The sequence below is a fragment of the Lissotriton vulgaris genome, chromosome 7, assembly GCF_964263255.1.
Source record: "Lissotriton vulgaris chromosome 7, aLisVul1.2, whole genome shotgun sequence".
In the NCBI taxonomy this organism is placed as follows: Eukaryota; Metazoa; Chordata; class Amphibia; order Caudata; family Salamandridae; genus Lissotriton; species Lissotriton vulgaris.
Window position 1 is genome coordinate 1,489,022,728 of NC_141695.1, and position 20,752 is coordinate 1,489,043,479.

The 20,752-nt window shown below is 40.1% G+C and overlaps 1 protein-coding gene across 1 annotated transcript in view; it reads left to right on the forward strand.

The window, feature by feature from the left end:
- Nucleotides 1-8,683, forward strand: part of LOC147705852 (vomeronasal type-2 receptor 26-like) — a 49,864-nt gene extending 41,181 nt beyond the window's left edge. Inside the window, exon 3 of the mRNA XM_086929570.1 lies at nucleotides 7,785-8,683. Coding sequence (XP_086785696.1) covers nucleotides 7,785-8,683 — 899 coding nt within the window. The remainder of the gene's footprint in view (nucleotides 1-7,784) is intronic.
- The last annotated feature ends 12,069 nt before the right edge of the window (nucleotides 8,684-20,752 follow it).

Genomic DNA, 20,752 nt, shown 5'->3' on the forward strand with positions numbered 1-20,752 from the left:
CTATGGTGGAAGTGGCCCAGGACATCCCACCATAGCCGCAGCATTGAGTACAGAGGTTAAGATTGGTGCCCAAAAAACAGAGTCTGACTTGAATAAATCGGGGGGTATTCCATCTGGCCCTGGTGCCTTTTTGCAAGTTAGGACAACAATACCTCTTTCAACCTCTCCCTGTGTGAAAACTAAAATTGGATCACCAGCAGAACTGTTGTCGGAGCAAATAATGGGATTCGGGTCTTCAAACATCGCTATAAAGTAAGAGACCCATTCCTCCTCTGTGATATGTGATCCCAGAGTGCTTACCTCCCCATTATCTACTATTGGCTTATTAATTATGCCCCAGAACCTAGCACTATCTTTAATTGTAGATGCTTTGATCAACTCTATCCAGGCCATCTTTTTCAATCTAGATTTCATGTTTGCCAGTGTTTTTTATAGACAGATTGCATATCCTTTATCAGGATGCGGTTCCTAGGAGTTCCTTTAAGGGCCCTATGTAGGTTATTAGAGGCCTGTGTGCATGCAGCATCAAACCATCTTGGTTTGGGGCTACCCTTTTTGCTTCGTGGGGCAGATAGTAGATCCCCTATTGTACAGGAAATATTTCCAAAAGCAGAATTACAAGACGCTATGTCCTCTTCACCGACCTCCTTGATAGTATCATAGAAACCCTATGGAGATATCCGTGACCATTTTAGTCGCCTATTTCCACTTGTGAGTCGAGCAACACCATTGGTGCAACAACATTTTTAGGAAATAAGACAGGACTGGAGCATGAAATACTGAGGGGGTTGTGATCACTATGAACATTCTCCATCACTACAAAATTATTAAAAAAGTAATATAGGGGGGATGAAAATATAATGTAATCAATAATCGTTCCCCACCCTTTCCCCTTAAATGTTTGCACTTCCATAAAGCAGCATTCATCTACTAGGGTCCAGGCAGATAACAAATTACATTTCTGCATGATGGTATTCAAACTGTCCCCTTGGGTACTATTTTCAAAGTGGATCCCTTCCACCCATGAGCATCCCAACTCTCTCAGGCAAGATACCCTGGGATCTTCACAAGGGTGGGTATTGAAGTCTCCCAAAATTAAAATATTACTAATAATTGGATACAAGGTATGAGGATGACCGCAGCACTCCGATGTGGTTATGGTGTTCAATAGGTGGAACCAAAGTCTGTATCTTATAGGTACACCGGGTGTTCACCTCCTGGATCCTGAGGTGCTAGTAACCAATTGATTGCGAAAAACTTACAGAGAGTAAGAATAACCCGGGGCACTCTTAGGCACAATGTGTGCAGTGTATAAGTAAATACGAGTAATCCAAGGTAGAGTATATAGTTTACTCAATGCATGTGGCAAGTTTTTTCATAATTGTCCAATATTCCATCATATTAACATCATATGGTGAAATTATAGAAGCTTATCCATCATTAGATGTCCATAGTAGATATATAAATCACTATTCCACAAATTGTCAAATCCCCGATGCATTTCGCGCTGAAAAGCGCTCCTTCAGGGGGTCTAGAAAGGTAAAAGGTACATATTTGTAACGATACTAGATCACAGGAGCCAGAAATACAAAGAAATAAATGAGATGAAAGTAATAGTCGTACCTAGAGTTGGAACCTAACTAGTGCAGAAGTGCATGTTCAAGATAAGAATGAGGACAGGAATCATGAGTGCCAATAACACGAAAAGAGTGAGTAATGGAACAGTGTCTAAAGATACTAGTGCTGATTAAAGAGCGGGTACACATGTAAAGAATGAATAAAGTGCGAGATTAATAAGAGCGTGCAAGCCTAAAGGGTAGTGATAGTAGAAGGGTGATGCATAGTTGAATAATACTCATAGGGAAAAAATGTGGTCATAACGAAGAAACCAATAGCCGTAATATAGACAATAGCCAAAATACAAACAAAAAGTCCCAGTGAATTAGCCAAACTCGGTGCCCAGCCGGCGAAAGTGCAAAGCGAGTACATTTAACGCGAACTGAACAAATTCTCACCCGTTAACTGTGGGAAGAAGAAGCATCGGTAAAACCGTGTAGCGGAGAAAGCCAGATCCCAGCTGTTCATGAACACGGAAGACGCCGCGCATGCGTGGTGCATAGGTATATTCCCAAAGGAAAATGAGCTTAGAAAAAAGACTTTCCGTATGTGAACCGTTATGTGCATTGCAGAAGTAAACAGCGTGTGATGCCCCCAAAAATTGTAGATAAAGATATAACCAGAAAGTTGGAATATGTAATTGCGTGGGTGTGAGATAGAAAGTAGAAAAAATGAAAAAAGTTGAAAATGAGGAAATAAGTGAGAAGTAAGAAGATACATAATACATAGACCATAAAGTGATCAAATCAAAGGTCTAGAGTATAACAAAAAATAGGAAAAAGGTGGAACGTTACGTACATAAGTGGCAATATACAAAATTATCATTAGATAAAAAAAGGGTGAGAACAATCTGAGGTAATAAGGAGAAAAAGCGAAACTAGATAGTCAAAAACCATATTGGTCACAGCAGTAAGAGAGATCAAAAAACACGAACTGGATAAAGTATATTATTGTCAGAAATTCACAAGTAACAACTAAATTCTAGTCTTTCATTTAAACCTTTTGGCTGTGTAGCCTGCAAGCGATATATCCAATATAGTTTGCGTTGAAGAAGATGTTTGTTATTGTCTTTATGAGGCTTTTTTCTATTGTTTCCAAGATTAGAAACCGAATTTGCCTGGGGTTATGTGACTGTTGTATGAAGTGTGCAGCAATGTTTGACTTCAAATTTTTTGTGCGGATATTACTCCGATGTTCATTCAACCTTACTTTAATTTTTCGCTCAGTTTTGCCCACATACGGTAAGCCGCATGGGCATTTGATCATGTATACTACATTGCTTGTGTCGCAAGTAGCATTAACTTGAAGGTTGATGGGAGTTCCTTGGGTTGGGTGGGTCATTTTGGATCCAAGTATTATGCTATTGCAGTGGCTGCAGTTATGACACGGAATATTTCCCTTAAACATGGTGTTGGTTACAATTGTAGGTTGTTTGATTAGAGCTTGTATGGTCTTGGTACGTTGGTACGCAAAAATAGGGGGCCTCTCAAAGATATGGTTGAAGTCCATGTCGGATTGTAGTAGTGTCCAGGGTTTGCAAATAACCTCTTTGATTCGGTGAGAATGAGTGGAGTATTTGGATACAAAAACAGGTCGAGTATCTTGATGCTGAACTTTGCATATGGGTTTTAGTAGATCTTCACGATTTTTGAGTTTTGCTCTATCTTCAGCACTGAGTGTGATAGTTTTAGGATAACCACGCTGGTGGAACTTGTCAATAATTTTGGAACTGTTTTATTTGTACAACTCTTCTGTCGATGCAATGCGTTTGGCTCTTAGTAGTTGAGAGTATGGTAAATGACGCTTAAGGCTGGGTTGATGAAAACTTTTGTGATGCAAGTAATTATTGCGGTCTGTTGCTTTGGTGTAGATTGAGGTTGTTAATTGGCACTCATGATTCCTGTCCTCATTCTTATCTTGAACATGCACTTCTGCACTAGTTACGTTCCGACTCTAGGTACGACTATTACTTTCATCTCATTTATTTCTTTGTATTTCTGGCTCCTGTGATCTAGTATTGTTACAAATATGTACCTTTTACCTTTCTAGAGCCCCTGAAGAAGCGCTTTTCAGCGCGAAATGCATCGGGGATTTGACAATTTGTGGAATAGTGATTTATATATCTACTATGGACAACTAATGATGGATAAGCTTCTATAATTTCACCATATGATGTTAATATGATGGAATATTGGACAATTATGAAAAAACTTGCTACATGCATTGAGTAAACTATATACTCTACCTTGGATTACACGTATTTACTTATACACTGCACACATTGTGCCTAAGAGTGCCCCGGGTTATTCTTACTCTCTGTAAGATTTTCGCAATCAATTAATAATTGGATACAACATTCTAGGGTCAGCGAAATATAAGTAACCAGTCCTCCCTTTGATCTCCCTGTTACTGAGGGAATTGCCGGGGAAAAAATGGCCTTATAACCTTACAATAGTAAGCTCTGATCCACAAGCCACGTTTCTTATAGACACATAGGGGCATATTACCAAGCAATAGCGATAATTATCGCTATTGCTTGGTTAGAGACAAAAATGTACCGCTGAGCTGCGGCGATTTTTACCGCAAATAAACCTTGGTATTACCAAGGTTTATCGCAAATGCGATAAAAATCGCTGCAATGCATGAATATCGCTGAAAAGTCAGCGATATTCATGCATTACCGAGCTAATGCTCTTAGCCATGTTATCCAGCTCCCATTGGATAACATGGCTAAGAACTGCTCAGGGCAGGTGTTCACTTTTGGAGATATTCGCGCTTAGCGCGAATATCTCCAAAAGTTGGTAATAGGAGATAGCGATGTTAGCGACTGTTTTCAGTCGCTAACATCTTGGCACGCCCACTTTGCATGTCATTAGTGATAAATATCACTGACATGCAAAGTGGGGCCCAAGATGGTCGCTATCTTCTACTAGCTGTCGCTAACTGGTGTTAGCGACAGCTAGGTAATAGGGAGATCATTTTATCTCCGCTTTCTTGGCTTTTAAAGCCAAAAAAGCGGAGATAAACCCCCTTGATAATATGCCCCATGATTTTAAATTGCCTAATAAAAGATTATCATGAGGGTTTTGAGAACTTACTTGCCAGGCCAGCAATATTCTAGGTTATATTATCAGAAGTTTGTTGCCTCTGAGGTACTGTTAATATACTACCCTCGTCTGCAGGTCTGCTTGGGAAGATGATGCCAGTTTTAAGTTCTAGGCCACCCCCAAGAACTCTCCAGCAGTCAATCACAAAGCTCCAAATCTGAGAGAGGTGAAAACCTGTTCATTAGATCAACGGGCAGAGTAAACAAGTTCAGTGAATTTGTGCGGGCATATACACTGTTCTCGCCACAAACTCCCCTGGCCTCAGTGCGATATGCTAGTTCTATGGGGAGATGAGCAGGATGTAGTACAGGATATGGATCGCTGTAACAAAAAGGCTGGTGTCTGTATTGACCAGGGGAATAAAAATACTCTAATGATAGAGCCGAAATTACTGTAATGGGACCCCTGCCTCGGCTAGTATTGTTTGATGCAAGTAGCCTCTCAGCTATATGGGGACTGTTAAAATTCACAATTACACAATCCTTCCACCCACCTTCTTGCTGCTGCCAATCCAGTCCACTGTTTGCACCATATTGATATGCTTTCCTACCCTTGAGGCCATTATGGTATTATGACTCATCCAGTGAAGCACTTTATTCTTAAGTTGAGTAAAATCCTCTGTTGTTCCCTGTGGTAGTTGGGGCACATTGGCCAGGACTGTCACATAAGGTAGGGATTCTGGTGACAGGTCAATCCTAGGGAGACACTCCTCTGAGCCTTGCTAGTCTCCTGAACTACAGGATTGAGGCTCTTACTTAAATTCTGGGCCCGATTTCCCTCTCTTGTGTTGGATAACAGGCGATAAATCCTGCTTCCAGAATCTCCATTATCAAGTCCAACTGGGGCCAAAGTGGGGTTTCCCTTCTCAGAATTAAGCAATACATCTGGTGCTACTGGTACTGCTACTGGGGCTGAGGCGGAAAGTACTAAGGGTGCTGAAGGAACTCCTGATGGTACAATTACGGGAGCTGTCAGAGCTAAGGGATCTATGGGGGCCTTAGATGCAATAGCAAAGATCTTAATTTCGATCTGCGTTAGACGATTGACTATGGTTCCAGTTTCAAGTCCAACAAGGAAGTTAGAACTGACTGAAAAGAATCCATAATTCATTTCATGTCCAAGCACTGCGGAGATTCAGGGTAGTCATACTCCCTGTGCTTAGTTTTGCTTTCTTTGCATTTCCCCCAGCTGCCTGGGACTTTCTCTTGATTCCTGAGGGCACCACCCCCTTATCTATTCTGGCTTCTCCCACATAGGCCACCTTCTTTTGTTCAAACATTTGATGAGTATCTAGTAGTCTTAGCGCTGCTCTGCTGCTTTTGGTGGTATTGCCTTTTCCCCCTGTAAGGAAGGCCCAGCATGATCTACTTGATTAGCAATGTGGATGGCAGGGGATAAGTAGGTGATATCCCTAATGATGCTCCTGGGCTGCTATCTGGTTCAATATAGCGGTATGAAGATAAATCGTCCTGAGCACCCACCCTAATATCCCCCTGATTGAGGCAATGCTGTTTCAGCAAGCGAGATACAGGCGAGCGGGATAGGCGCCTATGGTTTAATTCTATTTCTTTATCAATAACCGCAGCTGCTCTTATTAAAAACGCTTCCATGGTGGCCACAGGAGCAGCTGCACTTTGGATCGATTTCGCAGTACCTGTCTTTGCCCTCAGTCCCACCATTGTATATTAGGCACAGCTATATTAATAATTGCACTTCAATACAGCCTGTAAACAACAACAGTGCGGATTCTTCCCCCTACTGTTAAATGTTCAGCATTAGCCCAAACAGTAGAATGGTATAACCCAAAAGGGCCACCGCATAGACAAAACAAAAAGAGAGAGAAACACTGAAGCCACCCTGCTTGCAGCTAGTCAAGTGAGTGATAGAACCACAAAATCCCCCTTTTCAGCTCCATGCGGGGTAGGCCACGACTACCTGTACCCCAACCCAACACTGTTCATAAATATGGTCCTTGTCACAGTACCTTTAAAAATCCAACGATAAATAATGTGGTCCAACCCGGCCTCTGTCGGTCTATGACGGGTAAGGACGGGCCTGGGTTGCGTGGGGCGGGAGCGCTTATGACAGGGGAGAGGCGTCGCTGTTCTGGCGTCACCGGGCCACGCTAGGCAGAGGATTGCAGGCAGTGTAGTTCCTCCTGCCAGCCGTTCCCTTCACGGCGATGATACCGGCAAGTGGGCAAGGGATGCAAGCCGCTCCCCTCCTGGCGCACCCAAATGGAGAGCAAGCCGTTTCCCTCAATGCGGAGTCAAGGTAGGCAGAAAAATTGTTCAAGCGCGTCAGAGTCAATCTTATCTTACGATAGCAACCGGCTGCGCTGGTTATGCAGGTCATTTTTTCCCCCCCTTATTTCCCTCTCATTATCTCTTTGGCCTTTCAGCAGAATTTTCAGATCTTTAGCAGTCAGGATCAGCGGGGGCTCACGGCTTCGTGCCCAGCCCAGCACTGCTTTAGATAATTATGCTCGCAGATCAAAGCCGCTCGGAGCAGCCTCTTTCTCCTCACCTGCTGCGGGCTCCATCCACACCCGCTGGGGGAGCCTGGGGGAGCCTTGCCATCGGTCAAGCGTCGCACCAGGAGAGACAAGAGAACAACACCCTCGGAAACAGAGAACGCTCCACGCTCCAGCTGGCCTGGAGTAAATCTTGGCTCAGCGGAACTCAGCAGGGTTCATAAAATGCGCCAAAGTTCTAACATAAAACACACAACCTGACTTTACATTTGAAAGTGACATCAAATCAGTTTTATCACCTTACCAGATGTCCTAAATACATGATATGAAGATTCATCTTTAGAGCCTAAATAAGTAGCTAGAAAGACGAGGAGGTAGGTACAAGCTCTGTGATTGTTTTAGATGAAGCATGATACTAGTTAATAAAGTCTTGATGCAAATTATTTGAATTTGGAATGGAACATTTTTAAAAATGTTTAATATGAATGTTAGAGATGGAGTGTGAAATATTTTCATGACTGAAATATATCTTATGAGAAATGTTGGAAAGGTCTTACATTTTTTTCCTCAATTCATCTCTTTTATAGATGCCATCAATTGTGATAAGTGTCCAGAAGACCACTGGTCAAACCCAGAGAGAAATGAATGCATCAAAAAGGTTCTGGAATTTCTCTCCTTTGATGAGCCCCTTGGAGCAGGCCTAGCAGCCATTGCTATTCTGTTGACTCTTCTCACTGCTGCGGTACTGACAATATTCATTAAACACAGAGACACCCCAATAGTCCGAGCTAATAACCGGTCTCTCAGCTACATGCTCCTCTGCTCACTCATGCTCTGCTTCCTGTGCTCCTTGATATTTATTGGACGACCAGTCAAGATGAGCTGCCTTTTTCGGCAAATGTTCTTTGGAGTGACATTTTCCTTTTGTGTAGGGTGCATCCTTGCTAAAACACTCCTTGTTGTGATTGCCTTTAAAGCCACAATTCCAGACAGTAAATTCAGGAGGTGGTTGGGATTCCAAGTTCCTACATTTATTATCCTAGTGAGCTCCGTGCTTCAAGTTATTATTTGTGTTACATGGTTGGGCTTGTACCCTCCTTTCCTGGAAATGAACCTGAAAACAACCATTGGAAAAATTATTGTAGCATGTAATGAGAATTCACATGCTGCCTTCTACAGCATGTTGGGCTTCCTTGGTTTATTAGCCTGCCTGAGCTTCCTAGTTGCCTTTCAGGCAAGAAAGTTGCCCAACACCTTTAATGAGACACAATTGATCACCTTCAGCATGATGGTCTTCCTCAGTGTCTGGACATCCTTCATCCCAGCGTACCTGAGCACTAAGGGGAAGTTTATGGTCTCAGTAGAGATTTTTGCCATACTGGCCTCAAGTTCTGGATTACTCTTCTGCATATTTTTTCCAAAGTGCTACATTATTATACTGAAGCCTGAAATAAACACGAGAAAGCATCTACAAGGCAAAACATAATCCCTCGGGTCTTACAAAAATGTATGAAAATGTGCACATTGACATTTGGTTGTAACAATATTTACATGGACACTGAATTTAAAGAAGTCTTATTTTATAAAATCCCCAATTCTTCAGGCTTTCACAGAATGTTAGCCTGTCTTTGAATCCTTGTGAGAAAGGACAAAGAGGGGACTGCTGTTTTCTGATGTAGTTATGCCCAAGATACTTAATATTCTAATGCTAAGTTCCCATATGAAAAGGGCAATACGAAATTATGATGGGAAGAATTTAGGGACAATAGAATGATGTAGGGTTTAAGATGTATCATTGTGTGTTACTCTCAGGGGTGCTATCCTTAATTGGTAAATTCTCACATGAGAAGTTCTACACTATTTTGACTCTTTTAGACTGTGTCCAAGTTTGCCTCCTACTATGTGTCATCAGGACTGAATACGCTATGCCAATCAGATACACAGAAAGCAGGTTGAGGTCAATACTGACTTGGGTACATAGCGTAAAAACAATTTATGTTTAGACAAATTCTTATTTCGCCAACCTTCGGAATCTCACTGTGTTCAGCCCCTCAATTCTCTCATACTGTACCTGCTTTCTCCCTACATTACTCGCTACTGTTCTACCCTTCCTATTATCTCCTACCCTCTCTGTACTTCTAACTGTGATTTCCTTCTCTCACTACTCTTCCTCTCTATCTTTTCAATTCATTTTCATTTCCTACTCTTTCTTCACTACCTCTCAGTGGCCTATTCACAAACTTAAATTGACACAGTAAATGCACTCAAATGCAAATTTAGGCTGGCACCTAACAGTAACTTTACACTTTTGTGCCATTCAATATTTGCAACTGTTTATTTATTGCTGGATGGAAACTAACATGTCTCTGCCCTTGAATTTAATTTAATGAGTTAATGTGAGTAACATTTTATTGTTTTAGTTTAAGCTTGATAATTATTATTTTACGTTAATTTACAATTGTATTTTGTGTAATGTAAATAAATTTTAATTAACATACTCTCTCTCTCTCTCAATACATATATTTTTGCTGGAAACAAACAAATGTTACAGTGGCGTTGAAATAGGGAAATAGAATTTAAAAAACCTTAGACATCCATTAAAAAAACAAAGGTTACAGGGACGTTATAGTTAGGTACCGGTTTTACACACAACCTTATAAATTTAACACTTATAGTTATACTTATCTCAAGAAACTATATGTTGTTCCCTAAGGTAACTATAACTCACAACTCCACTATGCACAGTTTTCTCTTCAATAATTTTATTGCGAATTTTGCAGTGATATTATCAATTATGTCATAGAAGATGTCATGACTGACATGTAGGGTAATTAGCACTGCATGGTGAGGTCGCTCCTTCCCTAGCCATGGCCAATGCAGGTAAGAGCGGTGGGGCAGTGTGGACGGGTGGGGGGATTTTGATGAACGATGATGAGGGAAAATTGAATAAAGAATTAATTTTCCCTCGTCATCGTCTGTCGAAATCCCCCCACTCTGCCCCACTGCTCTTACCTGCATGGGCCATGGCTACCCTCCCCCTTCTAAGCTACAGCTTGGCCTGGGGACTGGAATCTACAGGAAGAGGGACGCCGCGCATCTCCCCTCCCCTTTTATTATCGGCGGGACACTGGAGGATGGGATACCTTGTTTTGGCAATGGGGTAGTGGCCCACGCATGCCCCGTTGCGCCCAAATCTAAGTATTGTCCCCATCCCGGAAACTAGCCAACCTTGGGGACATACAAAACAATCACAGGAAAAAACGTTTTTTTTAAATTTTACAGATCTTCTGAGTATTTACTGTAATAAAATCAAAATAAATGTTTTTGGCCCCAGGCAGGATCCTTGTGGGACCCCACCACCAGGTCTAAGAGGTCAGGGCATTCCTACGCTGACCCCTTATGTATATTGTTTCAGTTTTTAACTGGAACTTGGCTGAGTCCCAAGATGATAGCCAATGCTTCTTAGTTTATGTGTTGCTACCCAATCTGATCTCACTATGAGATCTGTTGGACCCATGGAGAATTTGTGTCCCTAGATATACAAAAAAATGTTCTTTAAAAATTCAAACACTATATATATATATATATGTATATATATATATATATTCACTGAAAAAACCATAGGTTTCACACAAGTTATAGTTAGGAAGTAGCATTTGAAAAACCTATGAAATTCACTGAAAAAAACATAGGTTTGACACCAGTTATAGTTAGCTGGAAATTTTACTGACATAAAACCAATGAAATTCCACGTTATAGTTAGTTGGACTCACTATAACTTGCGCGTGTAATGCACTGCTGATGACATTACATATTATATCACTCATGACATGGTCAGTGACATCACTTATGACACCATCCAGTGAATGTGTGTCTTTCTAAAAAATAAATATGTTTTATATATGTATATGTAAAGGTCGAGGGAAGAATAAATGTTTAAATTATTGTCTTAATGAATGTTTTTTTCAAAAAGAAATGATTGGATAACTGGCTTATTAAGTGTACCTTAGTGAATACATATATTAGCGAGTAATGTTTAAATATTTAAATATATGTATCAGTGTTTCACTTTGTGAATAAGTGGCTGCATGGGTTGATGAGTACCTACATGTGTAGGTATTTGGGTTCTTAGATATTTTTTTAGTATCAGTATGAGTGTTTGTATGGTTTTGTGGGGGTATTACTAATCACATAGATGCATGAATGACTAACTCTCTCTTTGTATGTGTTTAGAAGACACCATATGTGCAGGACTGTATGGGTGGTTGAGTGTGTATATGTGTGTGTTAGTGAGTGAATGCCTGCCTCACTAGTGTCTTTATCAGTAACGAGATATGTTTTAATTTAGTATATGTGAGTATTGATATATATAAGTCAGTATATGTGAGACTAAGAGATAGAAAGAGTTCCTGTTTAAATAAGTATGTGTTTCTATAAGTGATTGTTTAAGAGAGTAAGTATGTATAAGTTTCTTTAGAAGTAACGTGGTAGTGTGTGTATAGTTTTATATGCAAATTAATGGATGTTCAATAGTTTATTTGCATGTGTGAGTATGTGTGTGAGTAACTTTTGGATGATTGTCGGTGTGTAACAGGATATATAGGTGTATCACTACATATGATGAGTGAGTATATGCATGAGTGACTATATAGAACTGTTGGTGAATGAGAGAATGTGTATATAGATGGTGGAATTACTGAATTGGTTGTTGTAACTGGTATGGGTATCTCCATTTTTTTGAAAATGTTAATTTCTATTTTCCAATATGTGTTTTAAGGGTTACATTACACTTAAAGGAGGTCTGTCATCAGTGATGTCATCAGTGATGTCACTGACCATGTCATGAGTGATGTAATATGTAATGTCATCAGCAGTGCATTACACGCGCAAGTTATAGTGAGTCCAACTAACTATAACGTGGAATTTCATTGGTTTTATGTCAGTAAAATTTCCAGCTAACTATAACTGGTGTCAAACCTATGGTTTTTTCAGTGAATTTCATAGGTTTTTCAAATGCTACTTCCTAACTATAACGTGTGTAAAACCTATGGTTTTTTCAGTGAATTTCATAGTTTTTTTGAATGCTAGTTCCTAAGTATGTAATCACGTTCGTAACTAGATAGTGTCACCGCCTACACGTCCTGAGAAGCGCATGTAAAGTCATGTGACTTGAAAACAAGACTTCCAATTGGTTCTTAGTAGTTTCTGTTCTGGAATTTACACGAAGCACTCCACCCACTTTCCTCACAATCTTTTCTACTCTCAAGAGACAACAACGTCGAGCATCTTCCGGAAGACTTTGCTGAAATGGCTGCCCTTCCGCATTCATCTTCCGAATCTGAAGGAAATGAGCGACCACCGTTAAGAAGAAAAAAGGAATCTTTCATTTGGCAATTTTTTACTTATCCTGAAGATCAAAAGAAAGTGAATGCGCCAAAAGTAACCTGCACGATATGCAATTCGGAGCTCTCAAGGGGAAATCCAAATAAAAAATATTCCTTTTCTATACACACCATGCAGCGGCATGTTAAACAAAGGCATCCTGAGCATTATGCAAAAGCATCGACAAGAGCCCTGGCCACGCTATTACCATCAGAGGTGGCCAGCACATCTTCTGGTGTACGACCTATATCTCCATCGAGTGCTGAGATGGACTTGAGACCATATCTTGCGAAGGTGCATATGAAATGCAACGAGTGTGGAGAAATTCTTTTGTATGGAGAGCAGAGCCTCGTTCTTATTAAACTCAAAATTGAAAGTCACAAATGCCCCAAGAAAAGATAAATTTCTTCACTTCATTTTCAAACTATTACATACTGAAAAATGTAGTAGCAACTTTAAGAAATCAAAAGCATCATAACACTTGTTTCCCCAAAAAAAAAAAAAAAAGTTCTTTTCAGAACTAACTCTTTGTACCAAAACAAGCTTCAAGAGCATATTAGCTGATATTTTCTCGCCGCTTTCTTTCAGTGCGCGACTGGGTGCGCGCACCCTCCTATCACGTACACGACCTGACACTTGCATGTGAAGTCATGTGACTTCTAAACAACACTTCTAATTGGTTCTTGGTAGTTTCTATTCTGGAATTTACACGCAGCACTCCACCCACTTCCATCACTTTCTTTTCTACTCTCAAGAGAGAACAACGTCGAACATCTTCCCGAAGACTTCGGTACAATGGCTACCGTTCCGCATTCATCTTCCGAATCTGAAGGAAATGAGCGACCACCTTTGACAAGAAAAACGGAGGCCACGCTATTACCATCAGAAGTAATCAGCACATCTTCTGGTGGACGACCTGTATCTCCATCGAGTGCTGAGATGGACTTGAGACCATATCTGGCGAACGTGCACATGAAATGCACGAACTGTGGAGAACTTCTTGTATACGGAGAGCAAAGCTTTACTCTAATTAAACACACAATTGAGAGTCATAAATGCTCCAAGAAAAGTTAAATTTCTTCACTTTATTTGGATAGTATGACATACTGAAAAATGTCGTAGCAACTTTAAGAAATCAAAAGCATCAAAACACTTGTTTCCAAAAAAAAAAAAAAAGTTCTTTTCAGAACTAACTCTTTCCACCAAAACATGCTCCAAGAGCATATTATAAGATGTTTTTTCGCCGCTTTATTTTAGTGCGAGACCGGGTGCGCGCACCCTCCTATCGCGTACAGGACATGACACTTCCATGTGAAGTCATGTGACTTCTAAACGAAACTTCTAATTGGTTCTTGGTAGTTTCTATTCTGGAATTTACACGCAGCACTCCACCCACTTCCATCACTTTCTTTTCTACTCTCAAGAGACAACAACGTCGAACATCTTCCCGAAGACTTCGATACAATGGCTACCGTTCCGCATTCATCTTCCGAATCTGAAGAAAATGAGCGACCACCTTTGACAAGAAAAACGGAGGCCACGCTATTACCATCAGAAGTAATCAGCACATCTTCCGGTGGACGACCTGTATCTCCATCGAGTGCTGAAATGGACTTGAAACCATGTCTGGCGAACGTGCACATAAAATGCAACAACTGTGGAGAACTTCTTGTATACGGAGAGCAAAGCTTTACTCTAATTAAACACAAAATTGAGAGTCATAAATGCTCCAAGAAAAGTTAAATTTCTTCACTTTATTTGGATAGTATAACATACTGAAAAATGTCGTAGCAACTTTAAGAAATCAAAAGCATCATAACACTTGTTTCCAAAAAAAAAAAAAAAAAAAAAAAAAAAGTTCTTTTCAGAACTTACTCTTTGTACCAAAACAAGCTTCAAGAGCATATTAGCTGATATTTTCTCGCCGCTTTCTTTCAGTGCGCGACCGGGTGCGTGCACCCACCTATCGCGTACAGGCGTCGAGACACGCATGTGCAGTCATGTGACTTTAAAACAACACTTCCAATTGGTTCTTACTAGTTTCTATTCTGCAATTTACACGGAACACTCCACCCACTTTCCTAGAAAACTAGTTTATCGAAAAACTTTTAAAGCCTCCTCTTATGAAATATTCGACATCAATCACATAGCAGAGTACTAAATAGCACTATATACACTCCGTCCCTTAATTATAAGAGACTTATTGCTATGTAAAAGCAACTTTTGTTTTCACGCGATAATGTGAAATGCTGAGCCTGTTACACAATTTGCTTTCACATATATGTTACTATTCTCCTCCGAGCACTAACACCGTAGAAAATACCACCAATAGCGGTGATATTTTTTACACCGACAACGGGCGATTTCTATCGCTTAGAGCCCTTACAATTATAAAGTTTTATTTCCTAAGTCTCTGATCTCCAACTGTGCAACGTAGCTCCCCTGTGTGTCGTAATAAGGTCCATAAACAAAAACTATAGGGCCAGCATTATAAACATGCACAGAACCACAAAACGACAAGAGCCACCATGTTGATATATATCCTTAATATAATAAACCTCTGAGAATAAATACATATTTCCGTGGCACCCCATAACACAAATGTGGCGTCCTCTGTCTCTGCTCCATTACCAAACACCGTAACTCCCCGCCCCCCCTCACTTTTCACTAAACTCCGCACTCCACCCCACCCGGACCCCCTATTACAAACCCCCAATCTACCCTCCCTGCCCAAACCCACCATGAACCTCAAACCGCCCCTAGAAAACTTATAAGACACAGGATTACTAAAACTCAAAGAATACGCAACAGGCAGATAATGTAAATAGTACATAAAGGCACATATTTTTTCCATAATACTATTTAAAAACATGTTCTATTTTTTATAAATCTATCATGCATCTGACCCTCTAGAACTGCTTTAAAAACGTGAACTATAAACCTCTACTTTTCATTTTCTAACCATACACTTTCATCTGACCCTCTACAACTGCTTTCAAAACGTGAACTATAAACCTCTACTTTTCATTTTCAAACCATACACTTTCAATTACATTATTTTTTTTTCCACAATTCATGTAATGTTACACACCTTTTCTAAAATACACAAGTCCCTATCATTTATAAGGATTTATTTTCAGTCTTCATCAGTGACACTTTCTTAACATATAATAGAAATCACTATAACTTTTTAAACGACAATGCTAACGCGGTAAAAATAACCCTTCATTTGCTTTCCTTTAAGAATGCAGACTATGTACCCCACACATGCGTTTCTTGATCTTTATATTTGGCAGCGAATACCGACCTTGAATCGGAAGACATGAACAAGACCGCCATTGTCACATTTAAAACTGAACGTTGCATCTGCTCACACACATATCTTTCACTAAGCTAACATTCACAGAAAACATCATTGATGTAAAAAAAAATTGACCTTGCTTTACAACTCCCTCAAATCACTCCCTTATTTTTTAACGCATCCTCCAGTTCAAAAAAAGCTACTTTTTTGATAACCACTAAGCAAAATATAAGTGACTAGACTCCTAGAAAATGTATCAAGTCATTCTGCTCCTCTCCACTGCATAGCCGGCGACCTAATTCTGTGGAGTTGCTATACAACCAGCGGTGCTGCGCCGTTTCCTTTACCATCTTGGGAAATTCAAAATGGATGTCCCTCCTGCCTTCGCAAACGAGCCAGACCACTTAGAACTATTTCGTCAGAGAATGCTTCTGTACTACGGCACCTTACCACTCTCAACTTTGAATACTTCATATCGATTATCATTTCGATATTCGTATTTCACCTGTGTGCAGCCTGTATTTCATTGCCTGAACTGTGATTTCACGTGGGCCCTGGATTTATGTCTCTGCAATTTGGTACCTCCTGAACCGAATTACAATCACCTCATGAATCCGTTACTTGATCATGAACAACTTTGTTACAACGGAGGGTTTATGGCCTTTGCAGCGATACAAGGAGTTCTGGGTCATTGGAATATATTCGCAGCGGCGCAAGATTTCCTAACAGAGAGCTACATCGAAAACCCACCGAGCTGCCCTATGATGGTAAAAGACGCTCCAATAATGACAGATCATGAATGCTCCTTTCCTCTTCTCAATTGGATGGCTGACATGTTCTCAGATGATAACAATGATTTCATGTTAGAGGCACTTGCTGCATACTTTGCCTACACAATGGACGGTTAACTCTTTCCTAACAGCGAGCTACATCGAAAACCCACCGACCTGCACTCTGATGGTAAAAGAGGCTCCGATTATAACAGATCATCAGTACTGCTTTACTCTTTTCCATTGGATAGCTGACATACTTTCAAATGATAAAACTGATTTCCTGTTACAAGCAGAAGCTACCTATTTTGCCTAAACAATGCTTCAATAACTCTTATACAAGCCATTGACGTCCTCATTTCCTTTTGGTTTTCTATATTCTTCACGTTCTTTTCCATATTTTCTTTTGAAGAACAGACCTATTTGCTTTACTAACAATGGACATTATGATTTTGTGTTGTTTGACAGCTGATTCATAAAGTAATGATGTATAACCACTTGCATTTTCATATATCGCTCCTAAACTGAAAGGCCAGAGACCTTCTTCCATTTATTAAAATATAATATACTTCCTTATAAGAGTGTACAATGTTTTTTTCCAACTATATTCATTTTTCTTCAACTATAGCGTTTGTATTCCATGTACTACTGACAATACCAATTACTGTGTTTTTTGCAATTTCTGTACTCATATTACATAATGATTTGCCTTTAAAACAGTACATTTCTAAATAAACATTTCAAATATTCACGGTTTCTCTTTTAATCCATAATCTCAACTGAAATGATTTCATTTTGAAAAACTATTCATGGGTTCCACATAACCTTAACTGTAGACACTGAAGACCTTATTTATAAAGACCTTCCGCCGCCGGGGCTTCATTTTTTAAAATGGGAAAAAGTAATGCACCGGTGGCGCAAGGCCTTCATAAATAAAGTCCTGAATGTTTTCTTTTCTCGACCTCACTTACTGATACTAGAGCCTCCAAGCCAATTACGGCCCGTGAACTCTTTCTTAGTAGGTCGCGCACCGTAAAGACAGTTATACCACTGTTAACATTTTTTTTTTACTGTTACTAAGCACCGACACAGTTCCGCTTTACTCAGAGTTAATCACTGCTCCCACGCTTCTACAGGCCAGACGCTTTGTCGTATTTCTCTCCTTATCACCCTTTCATCTCCACAATAACAAACAGTTCTCCGCCAGCCACCAGAGAACAGACTCAGATGCAGAGGCATCAAAGAGTGAACCCATCACCAACTGCCATCTCCGGCTGTTTCCATGGTTACACCTCATTCTGCACCTTGCTGAAGGCATAGGTCAAAAGTTCATGTCTTAACGTTCTACAACAAACTAAGAACACTATTTTCCCTCCAGAAACTCCTGCCAATACACAGCTCTGTTACATATCTTGTTTTTTCACACCCAATAGTACTTTTCGTTTAACATAAACATTAACATGGAACGTACTGTTCAATCTCCACTTGTTACAATCAACCAATCATTTTTATTTTTTAAACCACACCCAGCCTCTTCCTTTTTCTTTATTTAGAATTTCAACTTCTAACTACCATTCCACTTCCACAACCGATCGGAGGACGACTACAAATCCCTTGAAAATGAAGGTCTGGCTAATAGGACACAGTTATATTCACTGGAGTGAAAAATATGCAGTAAGCAGACGAATTTGCAACCTCAGCTTACCAAATGTACACATAACATGGATTTCCAAAAGAGGATTGAAATGTCACCAATTGATTCCATTGGTGAAAACTTTTATGCATCTCCCAGAACCAGACCTTATAATTGTGCACTGTGGTGGGAACGATCTAGGCACAATCACTGGGGTAGGTCTGGAAATGCTTCTAAAAGACACCTTTCGACAATTGATGACACTTTTTCCTCAATCTGCCTTGGTATATTCCAATATATGCCAAAGACAGAAATGGAATTGGTCCAATCAACATTGTGCACAATTTGAGAAAGCAAGGAGACATGTAAATAAATCTGTTTCTGCATTCCTCAGAGATTATAGCATGGGTTCTATTTACCACAACAACTTGCGATACCACATGCAAGACGTCTATAGGAGAGACGGTGTTCATTTCACGAATGAGGGAAACAGAATCTTCCTCTGCAACATCAGGCTCTGCATCGGTACTTACTTATAAATGCAGAAAACACTCAATTAACACAAGGGCTCTTTTCAGAGCCACCTTATATCTAAGCACTTAAACTTCTGATTTATCTCCATTTTCACACTCTTGTGAATAGGTGTGCACGACCGGGTGCGCGCACCCCGTTATTTTTTTCCCGAAAAAAAATATATCTTTTCGCGTTCAAGGGCCTTACTGCACACCCCGAGAAAACCTACGCAGCCAGACAATCTGTACCTTCTCCCCTTTCCATGTTTCAACGCTTTGAAATGAACAATATATTTACTCGCAGTGACAAAATGGCGCACAAAACTTCCTGATTTCCTTCGAATCGAACGTTAACAGACGTCACGCAGCAAAAAAAAATTCCGCTCACGCGCAGCCGCTTGGGTGCGCGCACGTGTGCGCGCCTATAGATATATAATTGACTTTAACTTTAATTTTCTCAACAACTACTGAACGGATTTACACCATTCCAAAAAAAGCGTAATCTGCGAACAAGACTCTACAGTTTTGGCAAATTTCTTATAAATCCATTCAGCCGTTCGACCTGTAGCGGAGTCTAAAGGTCCTATTGAAAATAACATGGAGAAAACACGTTTTGGGACCCCCTTATATCTCAGCCTCCACTTGACCAATCCCCCCCAAACTTTCAGGGAAGGAGCGCAGCGGACCGAGCCATCTTCTTTGAGAAATTCGCAAAGACTCATCCACCAGGGCCAAAGTTATTCCAAATAGAATGTTGAGGATTTCCTATGGAAACTAGGTCCTAACTATAACTACCTACTGGCGACCGCCAGTAGTTAATATATATATATATATATATATATATATATATATATTCTCGCTCCAAGGTTGTCCACCATTGAGTAGCACGCGAGCAGCAGCTTTATTTATGTGTAGGTGAGGACGGGGATCCACTTGTAGACGCCGCTCCGTAACGGCGGCGTCTACAAGCGGATCCCCGTCCTCACCTACACATAAATAAAGCTGCTGCTCGCGTGCTACTCAATGGTGGACAACCTTGGAGCGAGAATATATATATATATATATATATATATATATATAAATATATATTCACTGAAAAAACCATAGGTTATAGACCATATATAGTTAGGAATTAGCATTTACAAAACCTTGAAAATTCACTGAAAAAACTATAGGTTATAGACTATATATAGTTAGGGATTAGCATTTTCAAAACCTTATTTTACTCGCACAAAACCATTGAAATTCGCATATATAGTTAGATGCACTAACTATATATCGCGCACCCGCAATCCACTGCTGATGATGTCACATATTACATCATTCATGACATGCTCAGTGACATCACTGATGCCATCACTGATGACAACATCCAGTGACTGTATGTTTCTGTAAAGTTAAAATATGTCTTACATATTGAAGAATGAGTGGATGTATAAGTGTCTGGATGAAGGATTTAGTAGGTGCATGACTGACTGTATGAGTGAGTGATTAAATGTGGCTCACTGAGTGACTGGGTTAGTGACTAAACTGTCTTAATTTGTGCATCATTATGTCTGTTGTTCTGTAAACTGCTGCATGTGTTGATCAGTAGCTATATGAGTAACTATATGGGTTATTGATTGGTTGCCCAAGTATTTGTATGGGAGACTGAGTGTGTGTGGGTGGCTGGGAGGTGTATGACTCTGTGCATAGATGTGTGAGCAGTTGATTCACTAGATGTATGGGTTCAAAAGTGCATGTGGAAACAGCTGTATGGGCGGTTGACTGTGTGCATGAGTGTATTGGTGAGTGAATGGATATCTCAGTGCTACATGTCAAAGTAAGTACATATGTAAAACACAGTACATGTGAGAGTTGACATATATAAATAACTGTGCATAAGAGCCAGTGAATGTGTGAGTGGCTGTATGGATCATTGTAAACTTGTATCAGGGATTGTATAAGAGAGTAAATA